General features: G+C 38.0%; 1 protein-coding gene across 2 annotated transcripts in view; it reads left to right on the forward strand.

The window, feature by feature from the left end:
* The window catches only part of GRID1 (glutamate ionotropic receptor delta type subunit 1), a 1152573-nt gene that overhangs the window by 540672 nt on the left and 593771 nt on the right, over window positions 1-18130 (forward strand). For both annotated transcript variants that reach the window (XM_001363901.3, XM_056797312.1), the window contains one exon: window positions 15568-15773. In XM_001363901.3, coding sequence (XP_001363938.1) covers window positions 15568-15773 — 206 coding nt within the window. The remainder of the gene's footprint in view (window positions 1-15567; window positions 15774-18130) is intronic.

Consider the following 18130-nt stretch of genomic DNA (forward strand, 5'->3'; position numbering starts at 1 on the left):
ATTTTTATAGCAGAAAAATTAGAAGCATATAGATTTTAAGTGAGTTGTCCAAGAAAAGTGGGTAATAATTCAAATATAGTCAAGTATAGTTCCTCACACTCCCAAATTCAATGCTCCTTCCTCTGTCATGATGCCACTTTTGATGCTACAAGTGTATACCATTGATTTATATAGAATGCTTCAATTCATAAATCATTCAAAATAATAACAATAGCAATTAACATTTCTGGAATATTTTAAGATTTGTAAACTGCTTTTAATATATTATACAAAATAGATTACAGTATCAAGGTATGATAGATACAGAATTGGACAAGATCTCAGAAGATATTGAAGTCAAACTTCTCATTTTTAAGATGATAAATCTTTTCTTTTTTAGTTCTTCCTGCTTAGCATGGGACATAACATTATTATGAGTCCTCATCTATTTACCTGGCATGAGGGCATGTTTCTGGATAACTGTAGCTTACTATTCATCCAGTCATTGAATTTGTACAAAGAAGATCTAAGCTAGAACAGTTGTTCCCTCAAGAAGGGAACAGAATAGATATACAACAGAGTCATAAAAATTATGGTAACCTCATTTTTGATATATGTAAAGACGCAAGTGTTTGGAATAAGAATTTGCTATTTGGAACAATTTTGGGGAAAACTGGAAAGCAACTTGGCAGAAACTAGAGACAAACCAGTATCTTACACCATTTACCAAGATAAGATCAAAATGGACACATGAACTCAGTATAAAGGAAGTTGTAAAAAAAAATTAGGAGAATAAGGACCTTGTTACATATAAGGTTTATAGATAGGAGAAGAATCTATGAATAAACAAGAGACAGAAAGCATTGTTATATGCAAAATGGATAATTTTGCATATATTACTTGGGATCATTTTTTTTAACAGTTAAAACTAATGTAACCAAGATCAGAAGGAAAGCAATAAGCTGGAGGAAAATTTATAGACAGTTTCTTAGATAGATATCTCATATCTAAGATATATGGAAGTTTGTCAAATATATAAGAATATGCGCCATTCTCCAGTTGATAAATGGTCAAAAGGTAGAAACAGATAGGTTTTGGATGAAGTAATCAAAGCTATACATAAATATATGAAAAATAATCTAAATTATTATTGATTAGAGAAATGCAAACTAAAACAACTCTGATATATCATTTCATACCAATAACATTATCTAAAATTATAAAAGGGCAAAATTTAATATATTGGCGAGGATATTGAAAAATAGGGGCACTAATACATTGTTGGTGAAACTATGAATTGATCCAATCATTTGGGTCGGAAATCTGGAATTATACTCAGACATAATTATTAAGTTTATTCCCTAAGGTGATCAAAAGGAAATTAAATTCTATGTTCTAAAATATTTATATTAGCTCTTTTTGTGGTGGTAAAGACCTGGAAACTTAAGGGCTGTCCATCAATCAAGGAATGGCTATACAAGTTGTAATATATGATTGTAATGAAATGCTATCAAGAAATCATAGACAAGATAATCACAAAAAATTTGGAAAGACATATATGAAGTGATGCAAAGGGAAGTGAACAGAACCAGAAGAATGTTGTTCACAATTAACAGCAATAATGTATTATGATCAACTGTGAATGACAACTGTGATCAACAAGGCAAGGATCCAGGACAACTCCAAGAAATTCGTGAAGAAAAAGTCTATCTATCTCCATAGAAGGAACAGAGTCCAAATGCAGATTTAATACTCACTAGCTGTAGAGGCAAGAAAAAGAAATCCAAATGCATGGAGAGGGGTGATGGAGAATTTTATTTGAAGAAGAGCAAGGAGGCCATAACAACTAAGTCACACAGGGCTTTGAGGAACGTAAGGCATGAGAATACAGGAAAAGTATGAAGAACTCAGATTATGAAGGCTTGCAAGGAAAAAACCAGCTTTCTGACAAAGATATCCAAAAGTGAAATGGGTTCTCTTCATACTTGTTTCCTTCTACCTGGAAACTTTCATGTGATATCTGTGTAAACATTTGGCATTATTGTAGAGAGGATTCTTATTCCAGTCCTCTTTGGACTAAGGGGTTTTGGAAGATGCTTTCAGAGACTTTGAAATGTAGCCCAGTTGTTGAATTTTGTTCAGCTATTCATGACCTCATTTGGGATTTTCTTGGCAAATACACTGGAATGATATACCATTTCTTTCTTTAGCTCATTTTTTTTAGATGAGGAAATTGAGAATTAAGTGACTTGCCCAGGGTCACAAAGCTTGTAAGTATCTCAGACTGGATTTGAACTGATTCCAAACCCCATGGCCCATTATCCACTTTATCAGCTAGTTAGTTGCCCCTCAGTGTAGCACACAGAAGGCTGAAAATGGTGTTGGCAAGACCTAGATTCTGATTGCTCTTCTGATATTTATTCACCAAATGACCATGGGTAAGTCATATAACCTTTTTAATTCTTAGTCATCTAGTCACTCTAATGTAAATAATTTCTGCGGGGCTTACCTTTCAGTGTTATTGGGGAAAATCAAAGAAGTAAAATAATTTGGAAACACTAATAATATATACATTTCAGTTCTTCCTATTATTCTATTCCTCCTCATTAATTTTCTAATCCTTACAGTCTGATTCTGAAACTCTTTCCAGAAAGGACCAAATATTTCTTATATAAATCATATTGTATAAAATGCAATTCTTCCTATTCCCTTCCTTCTCCTCATCTTCCTCCTTATCATCATCTTCACCATTTTCTGGTCCTATTAGTCTGATTCTGAAATTCTTTCTACAAAGTACCACCCATTACTGTGCTGAATTTTCCCTATTCTCTCCCAAGCTCTAGTTCATCCCTGAAGAGGTAGCAGCAAATATTAGCCAAAACCTTCCCTTGGGCCATGATGGTGTAGAAAGGAATGGTAGGGGGCAGTTTCAAACCTATTGGAAGTTGTGGCACAGCCCATGACAATTTTAGTTGCAGCCAAGAGTTTCTGTTTTATCAATGTTGGGAGAAATAGATCCTATAGCTGAAAGGCTTAGGCAGTCCAAAGTGGAAGCCAAGGTCAGGGAGATAACATTATTGCCTTAAAAGTGAAGGAGTTGAGGTGGTCATGATGAGAGGAAGCCAGGTCAACATGAACAGCATTAAGGAGCAGAGAGAGGCTAGAAGAGCGAGTTGAGATCTGGAGTTCTGGACTCAACCAATTTCAGTACCTGGTGCTCATCAGACAATTTAGCTAGACCATGAAAATTCCAGTGCCCTTCCCCTCACCATTTGCCTTCCCATCCTCTGGGGTCTGGCTTCATAGTTCTTTACAGTTAAAAATTTCATTCTTTCAATTCATCGTCATTTTCTAAGATCACTGTCAAATCTAGCTGAAACCTGCCTTTGGATACAGCCTACACTAAATAGCACTGAACTTCATTTTAATGCTTTGACTACTGACATAGCTTACTAAAAATATCCAAATGTTTTTGCCTGGCATTCAAGGCTCCCCAGGATCTAAAACTACTTCACCTTTTCAGTCTAATTTCATACCATGTCTCTCCACATATTTTTTTCAGCCAATTTGAACTAAGTGGTCTCATGAGGGAGTTAGAAGGTGTAGTATATACAGCACTGAGATTGGAATTAGCAAGACTGCAGGTAGCTGTGTGACCTTTGGCAAGTCATTTAACCTTTGCTTACCATAGTTTTCTCATCTGTAAAAGGAGCTGGAGAATGAAATGACAAACCATTTAAATATTTTTGCAGAAAAACTCAAACAAGCAAAAGGAATCATGACTGAAATGACTGAACAACAAAACTTCCCTATTTGCTAAATGACTCCTAAAAACTCTTAATTTTCCCAGTTGGTCTACCTTCTGTCCTTTTGCTTACTCTCAGCTAGTACTTTTTGATATCCTTTGTTTTTGCTAATTCTTTATTGCCAAGGGAAGTAAAATAATTGGTCTTTAAAGAATCATAGAACCATGGAAATTTACAGTGGTTGTCTTATACTGGAAAATAATAATTTCTGTAACATCTGGCAAATGAATGGATATTCAGCTTCTGCTTGTGGACCCCCCAAAGATTGCCTCTTGTAGTTTTGGATAGCTCCTATTCCTAGGAAGTCTCTCTACTGTCTCTACTCAACATTAAGGCTAAATTTGCCTCTTCTCTTACTTTAGTTCTGTCCTCTAGAATCAAATAAAAAAGTCTAATCTTTTTTCACCATGACAACTTCTTGGATATTTGAAGACAGCTGTTCATGGGTTGACTAACTCTTGCCTCACCCGAGTTCTTTTTTCTCTAAGCTAAATCTCCCTAATTCCTTCAACCAATTCTTTTTTTTTTTTTTAAACCCTTACCTTCTGTCTTGGAGTCAATACTGTGTATTGGCTCCAAGGCAGAAGAGTGGTAAGGGCTAGGCAATGGGGGTCAAGTGACTTGCCCAGGGTCACACAGCTGAGAAGTGTCTGAGGCCAGATTTGAACCTAGGACCTCCCGTCTCTAGGCAACCAATTCTTATTTGACGTAAACTCATAGTAATTTACCATCCAGGTTGCCTTCCTCTGTATATTCCCCAGCTTATGGATATCTTTCAGAGGAGTTATACTCACAACAAAACACAACACCAAGATGAGACCTGACCAAGGAGCATGACCCAGTGACCTCCATGTCCTTGTTTTAGGGAACTAGACTTCTCAGCATAGTAGAGCGTGGCATGAACTTTTCTGGCAATGAGCTCTTACTACTTGTATGGAATTTGTAATCCAAATCCCCCATGGATTTTCTTCTCCAGCCATGATGCCCTCTTTATATACTTGTGAAGTTTGGGGGTTTTTGGATCTAAAATTGAGATTTTGAGTCTTTATCTTATTTTGTGCTTTATCTTATTAGCTTCAGCCCAGAGTTTTCATTTGCTAAGTTCTCATTTTATCCCTACCTTACCATCAGAGTGTTGGCTATCCCTCCCAACTTTGTGTCATTTTAAAATAAAATAGTGAAATAGGTAATATACTACTTCTAAATATTATGTGACTTAACTGTTAGGTTCAGGTATTATGTTTAGGATCAGAAAGCTGGTTTTGGGAAGGTTAGCCAAGCTCAAGACTGGCAGAGCCAGATCCTGAGCTAATAAACACAAACAAAATATATAAACACTGGACAGGTTGGATTTAATACATAAAGGAAAGGTGGAAAGGGGATTTGGGATTATCTAACCTAATTTTAATCTATCTATCCCCACCAGATCTAATAATCCCTGCAAAGGGATTTCTTCTTAGAAATTCTCTACTCTATTTCTCCCTAACTCAAATCTACAGTTCTCAGTCTTAAGTAGCACTCACCTATACTCTCCTTTGATTGAATTAAGGAAAAGGGACTGTGTAAGGGTTTGTTAAGGCCAGGGAAGGTCTTAGATCCAGAAGGATACAGACTTGTTCTCATTCTTATAGCTGGATCAGGTTCACCAGAGATAGTCTTGATGTCAAACAGCAAAACAGGAAGTCAGGGAACCAGGAAAAAGCATAGATTCCAAGAAAAACTACAGCTGGTACCCTCAGAGTTTTTTCCAGAGACCCCCCAACTATCCCAGCCTAAAGCCTGTTCCAAAGTCCTAGAATCTTCCTGCAGGTCTCATGCCACTTCCCTGCAAAATGTCACTACTTTCCTTATAACAATAGTTATGCCATATATGGCTTCATCCAAGCCAGTATTAAAATGTTAAACAGTACATGGCCAAGTACAGATCCTTGAGGAGTCATTCTGGAGACCTGTTAAATTGACATTGAAATACTAACTACTATTCTTTGTGTTAGCTCATTTGACAAGTTCTGAATCTGTCTAATGATATTATCATCTAGCCCATGTATCTCCTTCTTTTCTATAGGAATAGCATGAGAAGTTGTGCCAAATTGTTTGCTAAAATCTGTGTAAACCATATTGGTAGTATTTACTTGAATCTCTGGATTAGTAATCCTGTCCATAAAATCATATGAGGTTAGTCTGGCATGACTTCCTTTTTGTGAAGCCTTGGTGGCTCTTGGGCATTGCTACTGATTCATTTGCATGGTCATGGGCACTCCCTTTAATGATCCATGCTAGGATTTTCTGAGATTGAAATCAAATTCCCTTTGTTACTGTTTTGAGATTCTTTCTTAGAAAATGAGGGCACAGCTAGGTGGCTCAGTGGATAGGGCATCAGGCTTAGAGATGGGATGCTTTGGCTCAAATCTGGCCTCACTCACTCCTAATTATGTGGCCCTGGAAAAGTCACTTAACTTCTGCCTTAGATCCCATACTTAATATTGATCTAAGAGGGAAGGTAAAGGTTTACAAAAATAGAAAAAATGAGACTACATCTGCCCTTCTTCATTCTTCTTCCAGTATCCATGACCTTTAAATATCACTGGAAGTGTTTTGGCCATGGATTAATCTAGGCTAGGGGATCTGAATTTATCAAAGTCAATTAGGTACTCTCCATCTGTATCCTGGGCTACTTCTGGTATTAAATGCCTATAAGCGATTTCCAGGGTATCAACACTCTCTCTGGGAGAAGAAACAAAAACAAACAAAAAATGAAGCAGTTCTATCTTTCCCTTGTAGTCAGTTATCATCCCAGTCCAAGAATTTGTCCAGTGCTACTATAAATCCCATAAATCTAATTAGATCTATGATTAGCTCTATTAGATCTCACCCATGAATCACATTATATGATACAAAGTACTTCCTAAAACTTAGTATTACTTAAATGTGGACTATTCTAGAGGTCAGTAAGGGGACCCAGTGGATAGAGCACTGGGTCTGAAGCCAGGAAGTTTATTTTCCTGAGTTCAAATCTGACCTTAGAGACTTGCTAGCTTTGTGATCCTGGGCAAGTCACTTAACCCTATTTGTCTCACTTTCCTCATCTGTAAAATAAGCTAGAGAAGACAATGGTAAAACAGTCCACTGTTGGCCAAGAAAACCCCAACGGAGGCCACAAAGAAGCCGACTTGACTGAAAAAAATGGATAAATGGCTATAGGGTCAACATTCAAGTCAGGAAAACTCGAGTTCAGATATGTTCATTGATGTAGCTGTGAGACCATGAGTATGTCCCATACTCATGTTTTGTTTGAAGCAACACTCTGCCCCAGAGGGGGTGTTGATTTGGATGGTCAGAGATAATTACTACACTGCCATCAGTGTGGTGAACTCCAAGAATCTGTCACATTGGTGACATTACATGTCTGGACTTAAAAAAAGTTTGATGCATATTTTTTAGCTCAAAACAATCAGATGGTGGCTTATCTCTTATGAGATGTCTCTACACACTTATTAGGTTGGTCTTAGATAGTCTATATCTAGGTTAATGCTTTGAGTGAGATAGAATTGTGTGCCATTTGACCTTCCTGTGCCTCAATTTTCCCCATCTACAAATCAGATATATTTCACAGGAATATAGATTCAGAGCTGGAAGAGACCTCAAGGATTATCAAATCCAGTCTTTTATCTCTCTCTGTCTTTGTTTCTGGCTCTGTCTCTGTCTGTCTGTCTCTTTCGGTCTCTCTCTCTCTCTCTGTGTCTCTCTCTCTTTATCCCTCCCCCTTCTCCTCTGTCTCTCTCTCTTCTTTGTCTCTGTCTCTTTTTGTCTCTCTCTGTCTCCCCTATCTCTCTCCCCCTCTCTCCCTTTCTTCCTCTCTTCTTCCCTCCCTCCCTCACTCCATCTCTCTCTCTCTCTCTCTCCCTTCTCCTTCTTTATCTTCTGTCTCTTTCTGTCTCTGTCTCTCTCTGACTCTCCCCTCTCTCTCTGTCTCTCTCTCTTCTCTGTCTTAGTCTCTTTTCCTATCTCTATCTCTGTCTCTGTATCTCCTTCTCTCCCTCCCTCCCTCCCTCTCTCTGTCTTTCTCTCTTTCTCTCTCTCTTTCTGTCTCTGTCTGTCTCTCTCCCTTCTCTTCTCTTTCCCCCTCCTCCTTCACTCTCTTAAAAAAAAAAGACAAAATTGAGGTCCAGAGTCCCTACTAGACTTTCTTCTACCTTGGTGGCCTCTGCTTATGTCATACTGCCATCCCTTTTCAACACCCAAGGTTATATCTACACCACAAAGAGGCCTCAAAGGAGGAAGTTTGTGGAGATGGAGCCATAACTCCCTCCCCTCCCCACATCAATATAGTCATTAAACATTTTATTCACAACACTAAGGAAGTAAGTTCTGACCTCTGGATTATTTGAATCATCTCCTCTTTTCCTTGCTGTTCTCAGCAATTTTTTTTATGCCCTTTGGATCAGTTGCTGTATCCTACATGGCTGGATGTGGGCCAAAAGCCTGCGGGCTTGGCAAGAGGAGGGGGCGGCGCTTAATAATAATAGCTAACATTTATAGAGCACATTAAGGTGTGCAAAGTGTTTTATAGGAGTAACCTCATGCGATCATGATCATAATCCTGGGAGGTAAGAGCTGCTCTCTTCGCTATTTTACAGAGGAGGAAACTGAGGAAGAGAGAACCTTGTTTAGAAAGATGCAGTGAAGAAGTATCTGAGGAAGGATTTGAATTCAGATCTTTTTGAGTCCAAGCCCGGGACCCTGTCTACTATATCACCTACCTGCCTAAGACAAAGGCTTAGGAAAAAAAAGGAAAGGAAAGAGAACAATTTTACAGAATACTTTAGGGACGTGTTTGGAGAAGTTTGGTGGTGTAGTGGATAGAGTTCTGGGCCTAGAGTCAGGAAGATGAGTTCCACTTAGACACTAGAGTTATGAACCTAGACCTGTTTGTCTCAGTTTTCTCCTCTGAAAAATGGGGATCATCATAGTACCTACTTCTCAGGGCTGTTGTGAGGACCAAGTGAGATAATTGTAAAGCACTTAGCATCAAGGTTGGTTATTATTATTATTATTATTATTATTTTTAATTACTTCTAACAACATCTACCTCCCTAGGGGTTGTGGGCCTAGGTCACAAAGCTCATATGGCTCAGGAAGGGAACTGAGAGGCCTTCTAATTCCACCCCTTCTCATTTTATAGGAAATAAAAATAAGGCCTGGGGAGGCTGAGGCTAGTGCTGATGGAGGGAGAGCCTTTTCCCTGGAGCACAGAGGAATGGGTGTTAAGGCCCCTAGAAGTGCTCCTTGTCCATCATCTTGGTCCACATGGATGAATGAATGCATTGGATGAGAACACAAGAATAATTCCTAACTGGCTTGCTCCATGCGGCTCTGGTCACCTGGAAAGAGTTTCCTATTGGTGCCTGGATCCTGAAGCTGTGTTTTCAGAGAATCAGGAAGCAGGCCAGACCATCAGATGATCCTTCCTCAGAGAGAGGAGTAAAATAACATTGGTTTTAGATTATTTTTTATCTTCCATTAAAAAAAAAACATTAAGTTTTTCTTCTTCCTATTGTCAGACTTTAAAATAAAAAACAAACCCCTCTACCTAATAATCGCAGACAAATGAGGGCAGCTGGATGGCACAGATTCAGGAAGATTCCAAGTCTTTATAAGTTCAAATCTCACCTCAGATACTTACTAGTTGTGTGACCCGGGGCAAGTCATTTAATTCTTTTTGTCTCAGTTCCTTCCTCTGTAAAATGAGCTGGACAAGGAAATTGCAGACAACCTGAGAATCTTTGTTAAAAAAAATACCAAATGGGGTTGTGAAGAGTAGGATGGGACTGAAATGACCGAACAAAAAATAGTCAAACAAACCAAATTCCCACATGGTCCACGTTCAAAAATATGTGTCTCATTCTGGGCAGCAGAGTTCATCCTCAGTCTTCTGGAATAACCATTATCACCAGTCCCTTCTTTTTACAGATCAGGAAACTAAGGCCCAGGAGAAAGGTTGAGTTACTTGCCCAAAGTCACCCATTTTTTGTACTCTAACCTATCTTTTAGACTTGTTAAATAAGAGCTTTGAGAATGTCAGTACAAATACAGAAATAAATGTGAACCATTTCTGCAACTGATGGGCTGGGACAGACAGACTTGAATTGTTTCTGGTTTCCCTCTTTATCACACTCTTGGAATTTCAATCACATTCATTCTTGCCTGGGGCCACTGGAATATCCCCTCTCTACCAAGACCCAGACTTGGTTGACTTTTCCTTCTTTGTCTCCCCTGATGCTTCTGGAAAGGGCTGGACTTGTCACCAGCAATAACAGTCAATATTTATTCAACTCTGCTAAGAGTTAGAAACCCATCTAGACCCAGGAGATGGAAAGATGAAAAACAACATGGCCCCTGGCCTCCAGGCACTTACCATCAGACATGTCTACAGAGAGCTATGGGAAAAGTTTGACTCTGAATAGAAGGGTTTATGCATTTATGGAGGAGACAGGCATGCATGAGGGGAAAAGCTCTGAATCAGGAAAGAAGTGAGTTCAAATCTTATCTCATCCAATGGGCTCACTGGCATCAGGCAAACTACCTAATATGAGCCTCAATTTTTCTCCTCTGTAAAATGGAGGTCATACTACACACAGCACTGGCTTCATAGGATTGTTTCTAAAAACAAAATTTGATAAAAGCCCAGGAAATGTATTTCCTTCTTTCTTTTGTCACTTTGACATTCATTATTTTATTTCAGCTTCCACATTTTCTCCTTCTCTTCAGTCCCTCCCCTATCCACCAAGAAAGTAAGCAATATGATGCCCATTACACTTGTGAAGTCATGCAAGACATATTTCCATATTAGTAGGGCAATGTACTTTCCAAGAGTGCTGAACACGCAATCAGGAAATACCTGAAGCTCTGTCCTACAACTCACTATTCCATTTGTGTGCTGATGGACGAGTCACTTCACCTCTCTATAAAATGGTGCTATTAATAACCTTAGTGCTGCGAGACTCAAGGGAAGTCATGTTTGTCAAGCGTTTGCAAACTTTGAATGATTATATCAGTGCCAACAATTAGTGTTTGAGCTTATGCACAGAGCTTCGTAAACCTTAGAGGGGTCAAGTCTAGCTAGGATTCTCTTTGGAGAATATTTCTAACTAGAAGTCCATAAAGTAAGGGAAAATGGCTGAAGAAGTCCCTTCAAGGCATTTGGAATGATGTGGATGAAAGCAGGGAGGTGAGAGTGGGCTGGATGAAATTCAGATCAATAAACATTTATTTAGTTAATCTCGTCTTTAATTTTTAGGATTTTTAATTTTGTATTTAATTGGAGATATTTAATTTGTTCTTTTTCTAGTCCTGTGAAGGGCATACCCAATGCATCGATCTGTTCTTTTTCTATTTTATTGATACAAGCATTTAGGGATATAAATTTTCCTCTAATTATTATGTAATTATTCTCTAAGTGAATGTATTATTGGAGGTAGTCTGTAAATAAAATCAAAAACAAGTGATTACTCTAAAAAAAGGCTATGAAGGTATACCTGGGCAGCAATGTGGAGGATAGACTCCCCAACTTAGATTATTGAATACACACTGCCTGCTTTTTACTTCTGACTGTAGCCAAGACTTGTTTTTTATTTGTTTATTTTGGAGGTCACAGAGGACTGTGGAAAATCTTAGAATTGAGGAATATGAGCTCAAGCCTCTGTGTTACAAAGATTCTTATGCCAGTGGTAAAAATACCAAATGAAAAGGGGAGAGATAAGGGCAGATAGATTTTTCTGGGAGACTCTTACAGTTGAAAGGAGATAGAAACCTAAAGTTTGATGGGGTCACAGATCTCAAGTCCAATTCCCTTATTATGTGGATGAGGAAACTGAGGCCCAGAGATGTTTGATGACTTGTTTAAAGCTGTCTATGAAGTGAGTAGGAAGGCCAAGAATGCCAATTCCAGTGCTATGACTCCAAGCACAACATTGTTTTTACTGCAGCATAGGTAGAAAGGAAAGGAAAGATGGGAGAGATCTCAATATATTAGAGTTGGAAGAAACATCACAGATTATTGAGTTGATCATAATCTATGTAATAGGTAAGAAAATGACAAGTCCAAACCTTTAAGGCTGCCAGAAACAGGATTTGAATCCAGATCCTCTGTGATGGTACAGGAACTGTAGAATTCAGTAAATTGTCCCAGATTGGTCGCAAACTCTTAGGTTTAGGGCCTGGTTTAATGCTCATGGTAGGTGTTTAATAAATACTTTCTGTGCCAGATGGTGGCTCTAAGTGAGTTAAAGACCTACTTCTTTTGGTAAAAGAGATGAATAATATTCTCTCTGTAATTAAGTTTATGTCATTTCATTAAATTATGACAGAATAAACTGGGTTTCATTTGTGGTTAGTGTCCTGAGCTTCTTTTTAATCGATTTCTGGAATTACATAAATCACCTGATTTGGTGGTCTAGATTTCAGGTGAAATTGATGGACTGGCTTCTATATTCCAGCTCAACCCTTCAGCTGGCATTGCTTCCACAGATGAGGCCCCAACCTGCTCTAAAAGGCCCTTGTTTTGTGTAATTTCTGAGCATGGTTGTGTTTCTGATATTTTCCGAATTTTGGTGCATAAATCCAGGAATTATTGCAATTCTTCCTTGAGGATGGCTGATGATAGATGAATAGCAGACTGAATCCAGTTTGATCAAAATAGAGCTGCCAAGAGACTGAATAGAAAAAAAAAATATTTCCCAGCTATGAGATACTCCTGTTGTTCTCAGTATTAAAGAACTTTAAATGCCCAAAGGCTTAGTCATAAGGCACCCAGATGAACATGGGGAAGTTTATGAGGTTAGAGGATCCAAGGGTCATTGAACACGGGACAGTTCTTGATGAGGATTGTGTGCGTGCATAGGGTAGGACAAAAATTGATTTCAGGGGGAAAATGCAACACTAGCTGAATTAAAACTGGTTATTTTAAAAACCACTTTGATACATATGGAATGTAAAAAAAAAACAAACAAACTAGAGGAAGGCATCTATCAAGCTGGGCAATAAGACCTGAAATCTAAATAGCATTCTAAAGTTTTACAAAATGCTTCACAAAAATACATTGGTAAAAGAACTACATCTGGAGTCCGAGGAATTGGGTTTGACTTTCAGACATGCCATTTCCTAGCTCTGTGACCTTGGGAAAGTCATTAAACCTCAAAGGAAAGAGTTGAAGTAATTCACTTTTATGGCATTTTGAAGCTCTAAACATCTGATATTATGATCCATCGTGTGAGGTTGGCATGACTATATTATTGTGAATTCTGCTTTCTAATGATGAAACTGAGGGTGAGAATGGTTATAAATTGCTTCTAATAATTTTACTTGAATTGAGGGCTTCCTGATTCCAGATGTAACACTATTCAGTCTGTCACCTTCTCAATCCAGAACCTCTCTATAAGATTATTACTAGTATTATTCATAAAAATAATAAACTTTACATAATGTTTTAAGCTTTGAAGAACATTTTACAAATATCTCTTTTGTAAGGACAAAAAAACTTGGAGAACTTGGCTATTACCATCCTTATTTTTCAGATAAGGAAGCTGAGACAGAGAAATTAAGTGACTTACCCATGACCACTTAGTAACCAAATATGTGAGGCTTGATTCACATTCCTTTCCAAGTTCAGCATTTTGCCCACTTGGCCATCCATCTTCAGACTAGAGAGAACATGGCCCCAAATCACATAGGATGAGAAATCATGCCAAACTTTGAATTTGTACCTTTAGAAGATTTACTCACATCAACGAGGTTGCAGAGCTCTTGAAGTTTCAAAGTATAGCATTTCAAAATCAAATGGTCATTCTAACAATACAGAGTCCATGAAAAAGAATTCAACTGATTTTTTCCCCTCTCAAGTGCCTCCTTTTAGTGACAGAAAAAAGGAACCAAATTTGTCTTACTTTGATAAGCAATGATCCTAGACAACTCGCTCTCCTATAATTCTTTGATGTTAAGTATTCTGTAAATTACTATGTAAAATGATAGATTTTTTCTTTTTGTTATCAAATTAAAATAAAAAAATTAAATTTATCTCATGTGGGCTCCCTGAAAACATCCTTCAGACAGTTCCAGGGGCATACAAAAGGAAAGAGATGGTCTATATGTTATTTTGTACTCATATAATTATGACTTTTGTTAGGTCTCTTATTTTGGAAGCCCCCTTTTCTCTCATTCATTCTAATTTCACTCATGGGAGATTATGAATATTTACTATGGTATATGGTAAAATATTTTTTTTTTTTACATTTTGGTGGATTAATGGTTTCTCCAGATCATTTTGTTCTTTGATTTTATTTGTGAAAATGTGATAATTTCATTACAGCCCATTAATTGGATTCTTAAGGATATTTTGAAGGCTGTATTTGTGGCAGAGGGAATTGTTTTATTAGTCCATAAAAGATAGAGAATAGGAGCAGCTAGGTGACTCAGTGAACTGAGAGCCAGTTCTAGAGAGAGCAGGTCCTAGTTTAAAATCTGAAACTCCTAACTGTATGACCCTGAGCCAGTCGTTTAATAACCACATCCTAGTCCTCACCACTCTTCTTCCTTGGAACAAATACACAGCATTGATTCTAAGATGGAAGGAAGGGAAAGATTTTTTTAAGTAAATAAAAGAAAACTTTTATTATTCTACCTGCCAAATCCATTCTTGTTAGGTATCATATCAGTGCTAAATTTTTGTAGCCTGCCACAACATAGTCCTGTTTCTACTTTTCCTTCCTTTTCCAGGTACCTAAGGACAACCTGTTTCTAATCATTGGTGTCAATGATTTTGCATTTATTTGCCATTATAAACTCTTCTTTATAGAAACAAATCCTAATTAGTAGTAGTATTATTTCCATTATTATCAACAAAATCTAGCTAAAGTAATAACTTCTCCAGGAAACCCTACCAAATCCTCAAATCCTGGTCATGATGAGCCAGTCTCAAGGGCCTCATAATATTCACTCTTCACTTTATTCTTCTCTGTTGTACTAAAATCCTAAGAGATTTGATTTAGAATTGGAAGGAACCTCGATGGCCATCTGGCACGAGCCTTCATTCTGTTATTTTTGATGTTCTTGTTATTGTTCAGTCATGTCTGACTCTGTAATCTCATTTGTATTTTCTTGGCAAAGAAACTGGAGTGGTTTGTCATTTCTTCCTCTAGTTCATTTGAAAGATGAAGAAACTGAGGCTAACAGGGTTAAGTGATTTGCCCACAGTCACACAGCCAGATTTGAACTCTTGTCTTCTAGATTCTAGGCTTGGTATTCTCTCTCTATCATATAGCTATTGGACCAACCCTCCATTTCTCATTACAGATGAGAAAACTGAATGCTAGAGAAATGAAGAGATTTGTCCAGTATCTCATAGGTCCTAAATTTCAGAGCTGGGACTTGGAAACTTTGTGTCTAAAGCCTGTGTTTTTTCTTCTGTTACCTTGCTCTGCACATTAGAGTTTTCTTTGTCTTTCCTCACTAATAGATTGGAAAATTCAAGAAGGTAGTCATTTAGTCTTATGTAAACTTTATATTTTATACTATACTTTACCAGTACTTCACCCTTAGTAGTGTGTTTTTTTTTTGGCTGAGTCCAGAGTAAGTTATTTGGTGGATTTCCAAATGATATTCTCATATTTTCTCTGTTTCCTTGCCTCTTTTCTCCCTAGATTCTTTCTCTCCATTCTCTCTCGATTTTCCTTTTTTCCTCCTTCATATTCTCCTCTCCATTTCACCTTTCCTTTCTTCTCTTTCATAGATATCCGTGGGTTGCAGAGCTTTCTGGACCAGGCTTCCCGGTTGGGGCTCGATGTGTCCTTACAAAAGGTGGACAGAAATATAAGCCGGGTGTTCACCAGCCTCTTTACCACCATGAAGACCGAGGAACTAAATCGCTACCGGGATACACTACGTCGGGCAATCCTGCTGCTTAGTCCTCATGGAGCCCAGACATTCATCAATGAGGTCAGTGAGTTGATTTCTTTGTCACAGTGTCTGGGTGAGCTCCTGGACCTGGAGTTCCCCTGCTTGGAGTTCTCCTACTTGGACTTGTTTGATTCCTTGGTGATGAGGTTCAGACTTTCTTGGGTCTCCTGGCTGTTTTAGGTACAGCAAGAAGTAGGCTTGGGATTTATCATCCCACTTCCTCAGGGGCTTGAGTTGGAATCTACATTTGTTTTTATGTTGAACAATAAAGTTGATGGCATAGATGTGGTAGATTTACATAGAAGCAAGGACTACCACATTACAATTATTCTCAAGATTATTTCATATATTGACAGATGTACTCTTAACACGTCTTAGCACATTGTGCTTTGGTGGATCCTACTAGCAAGGCGATAAATTGTACTTGGACTTATTCTTTGGTTCTTAAGGTTATTTGTTTATTACTTAATATTAGGGTCAATTTTAATGACTCATTAGCTCCTGGTATGCACAGAGACCATCACTTAAATCAACAGATCATTAAGTTGAGACTGGAAGAGTCAATATATAAATATAATCTATTTTTATAGTGATGACTAAAGGTTAGTCAAGGACATGGCCAAGATGACTGAGGTTAGCAAAATTGTTGCTTAAGTGGTAAATTCAATTAAATGCACAAATAAGGGTGATGGATTTCTCCAGTGCATGCTAAGCTCTTCATGGATCTACCCATTTTTTTTTCTTTATTCTTTCTGTCAAGCTTTATTGAGCTGCCTCTGGAGGCTGGTTTTTTCCTTGGCCTGAACTTTCTAGGCTATCTTGGGCAAGTTGGCTGTCATTGGCTTTTATGTCATCTTGGTGAAGAGGGTCTAGTTAGGAGAGACATTTGTTCAAATGCCATTTGCTATTTCACTAGAAAATTCGAAAAAACGTTGACTTTGCAATGATTGCATGGTTGTTTTCTGCTTCCCATAATGGTAGCAGCAAAGCCTGTGACAGGTAGAGGAGATAAAACCTCATAGTCTATTGAATTCTGAAACAAGTCACCCATTTGGAAAGACTGATAAAGGTGAGGGAGAGAAATGAAAGCTTTAATAAAGTTCTAGGCAGTCAGTGATAATATGACACTGAGGACAGACAGCAAGTATGTTAATAATCATCTGTAATACGCATCTTTCTGAACTAAAGCATTAGCCCATTAAGTGACCCCTGGTGTGAGTCACTTGGAATAGAAACTTAAAAACGTGGCCTTCAGGGTTTCAGATGGGAACAGGAAGAATAAATGGTGTTGGATAATAAACAGACATTCTTTTTTTTATTAAGTTATTTCATCCTTGCTCCTCATTAAGAATACTGAAACTATCTCTTAATAGGAATAATTGCTTCCAAGAAAATATGATGTTGGATAAAGTAATATTATAAAGAGGAATGAGTTTCAGAAGAACAAAATAGGGTTGAATAAACAAATTACTGATGAGAAAGCAACCCTTAAGTACCTCTTATGAGCCAAACACTATCCCAAGGACTGAGGATATAGAGAGAAAAAGCTAGAGAGTTCCTGGTCAAGGAACTTACATTCTAACTGAGAAAGACAACATAGAAAAGGCTTACCTGCAGGGCAGATGGAAAGAGGCAGAAGGTCTAAGGGATCTGCAATTAGGAGCTAGGGAGAATGGCAAGGTTTAGGGACCTTTCGATTGACTGGTCTTCTTCTGAGCTGGGACTATTTAGTTTAGTTTAGTTTTTTCCTTTTTTTATTTCCAATGATTAGCACAGTGCTTGGCACATAGTATGCACTTGATAAAAAGGAGAATTTCAAAGTGAAGAGTCAGGGACTGGAACTCAGAACTTCACTAATGAGTGGTTTCATTGATCTTTTGGGTTAGAGATGAGGTTGACTAATCCTATCCTGGCCAAAGATGGTGATGTGGAAGCCAACTAGAGACATCTACAGATAGAAGAAAACCCAGTACGTTCCAGCAAGCTCCATGCTCACTGGGCATGAAGAATGTCCCAAGAGAGAATACAAGTCTCCCTTTGGTTTTTCTATCCCCAGCACATAACATAGGGGCTGTTCTTTAGGAAGTAATTAATGGTTTGTTGATTGAGTTGAAGCCAAGATGCTCCTTTGAAGGCAGAGTAGAATTTCAACAGGCAGAGATGCAGGGGGAGTGCTTAGGAAATGGATGGCATGTATAAAATCATGGAAGCAGGAGAGTGTAGAATGAGATCAAGGGTATGAAAGTGGTCCATTTTAGCTGGAGGAAGGGATTGACATTGATAGAGATCATGGAAAAGGGCATGGTAAAAGACAGAACAATGGATGTGTTGGGCTGGTCTCAGGCCATAGAGATAGCAGTTTTGGCCATATTATAGAATAATTCAGTCATGATTTC

Source organism: Monodelphis domestica, chromosome 1, assembly GCF_027887165.1.
Source record: "Monodelphis domestica isolate mMonDom1 chromosome 1, mMonDom1.pri, whole genome shotgun sequence".
Classification (NCBI taxonomy): Eukaryota; Metazoa; Chordata; class Mammalia; order Didelphimorphia; family Didelphidae; genus Monodelphis; species Monodelphis domestica.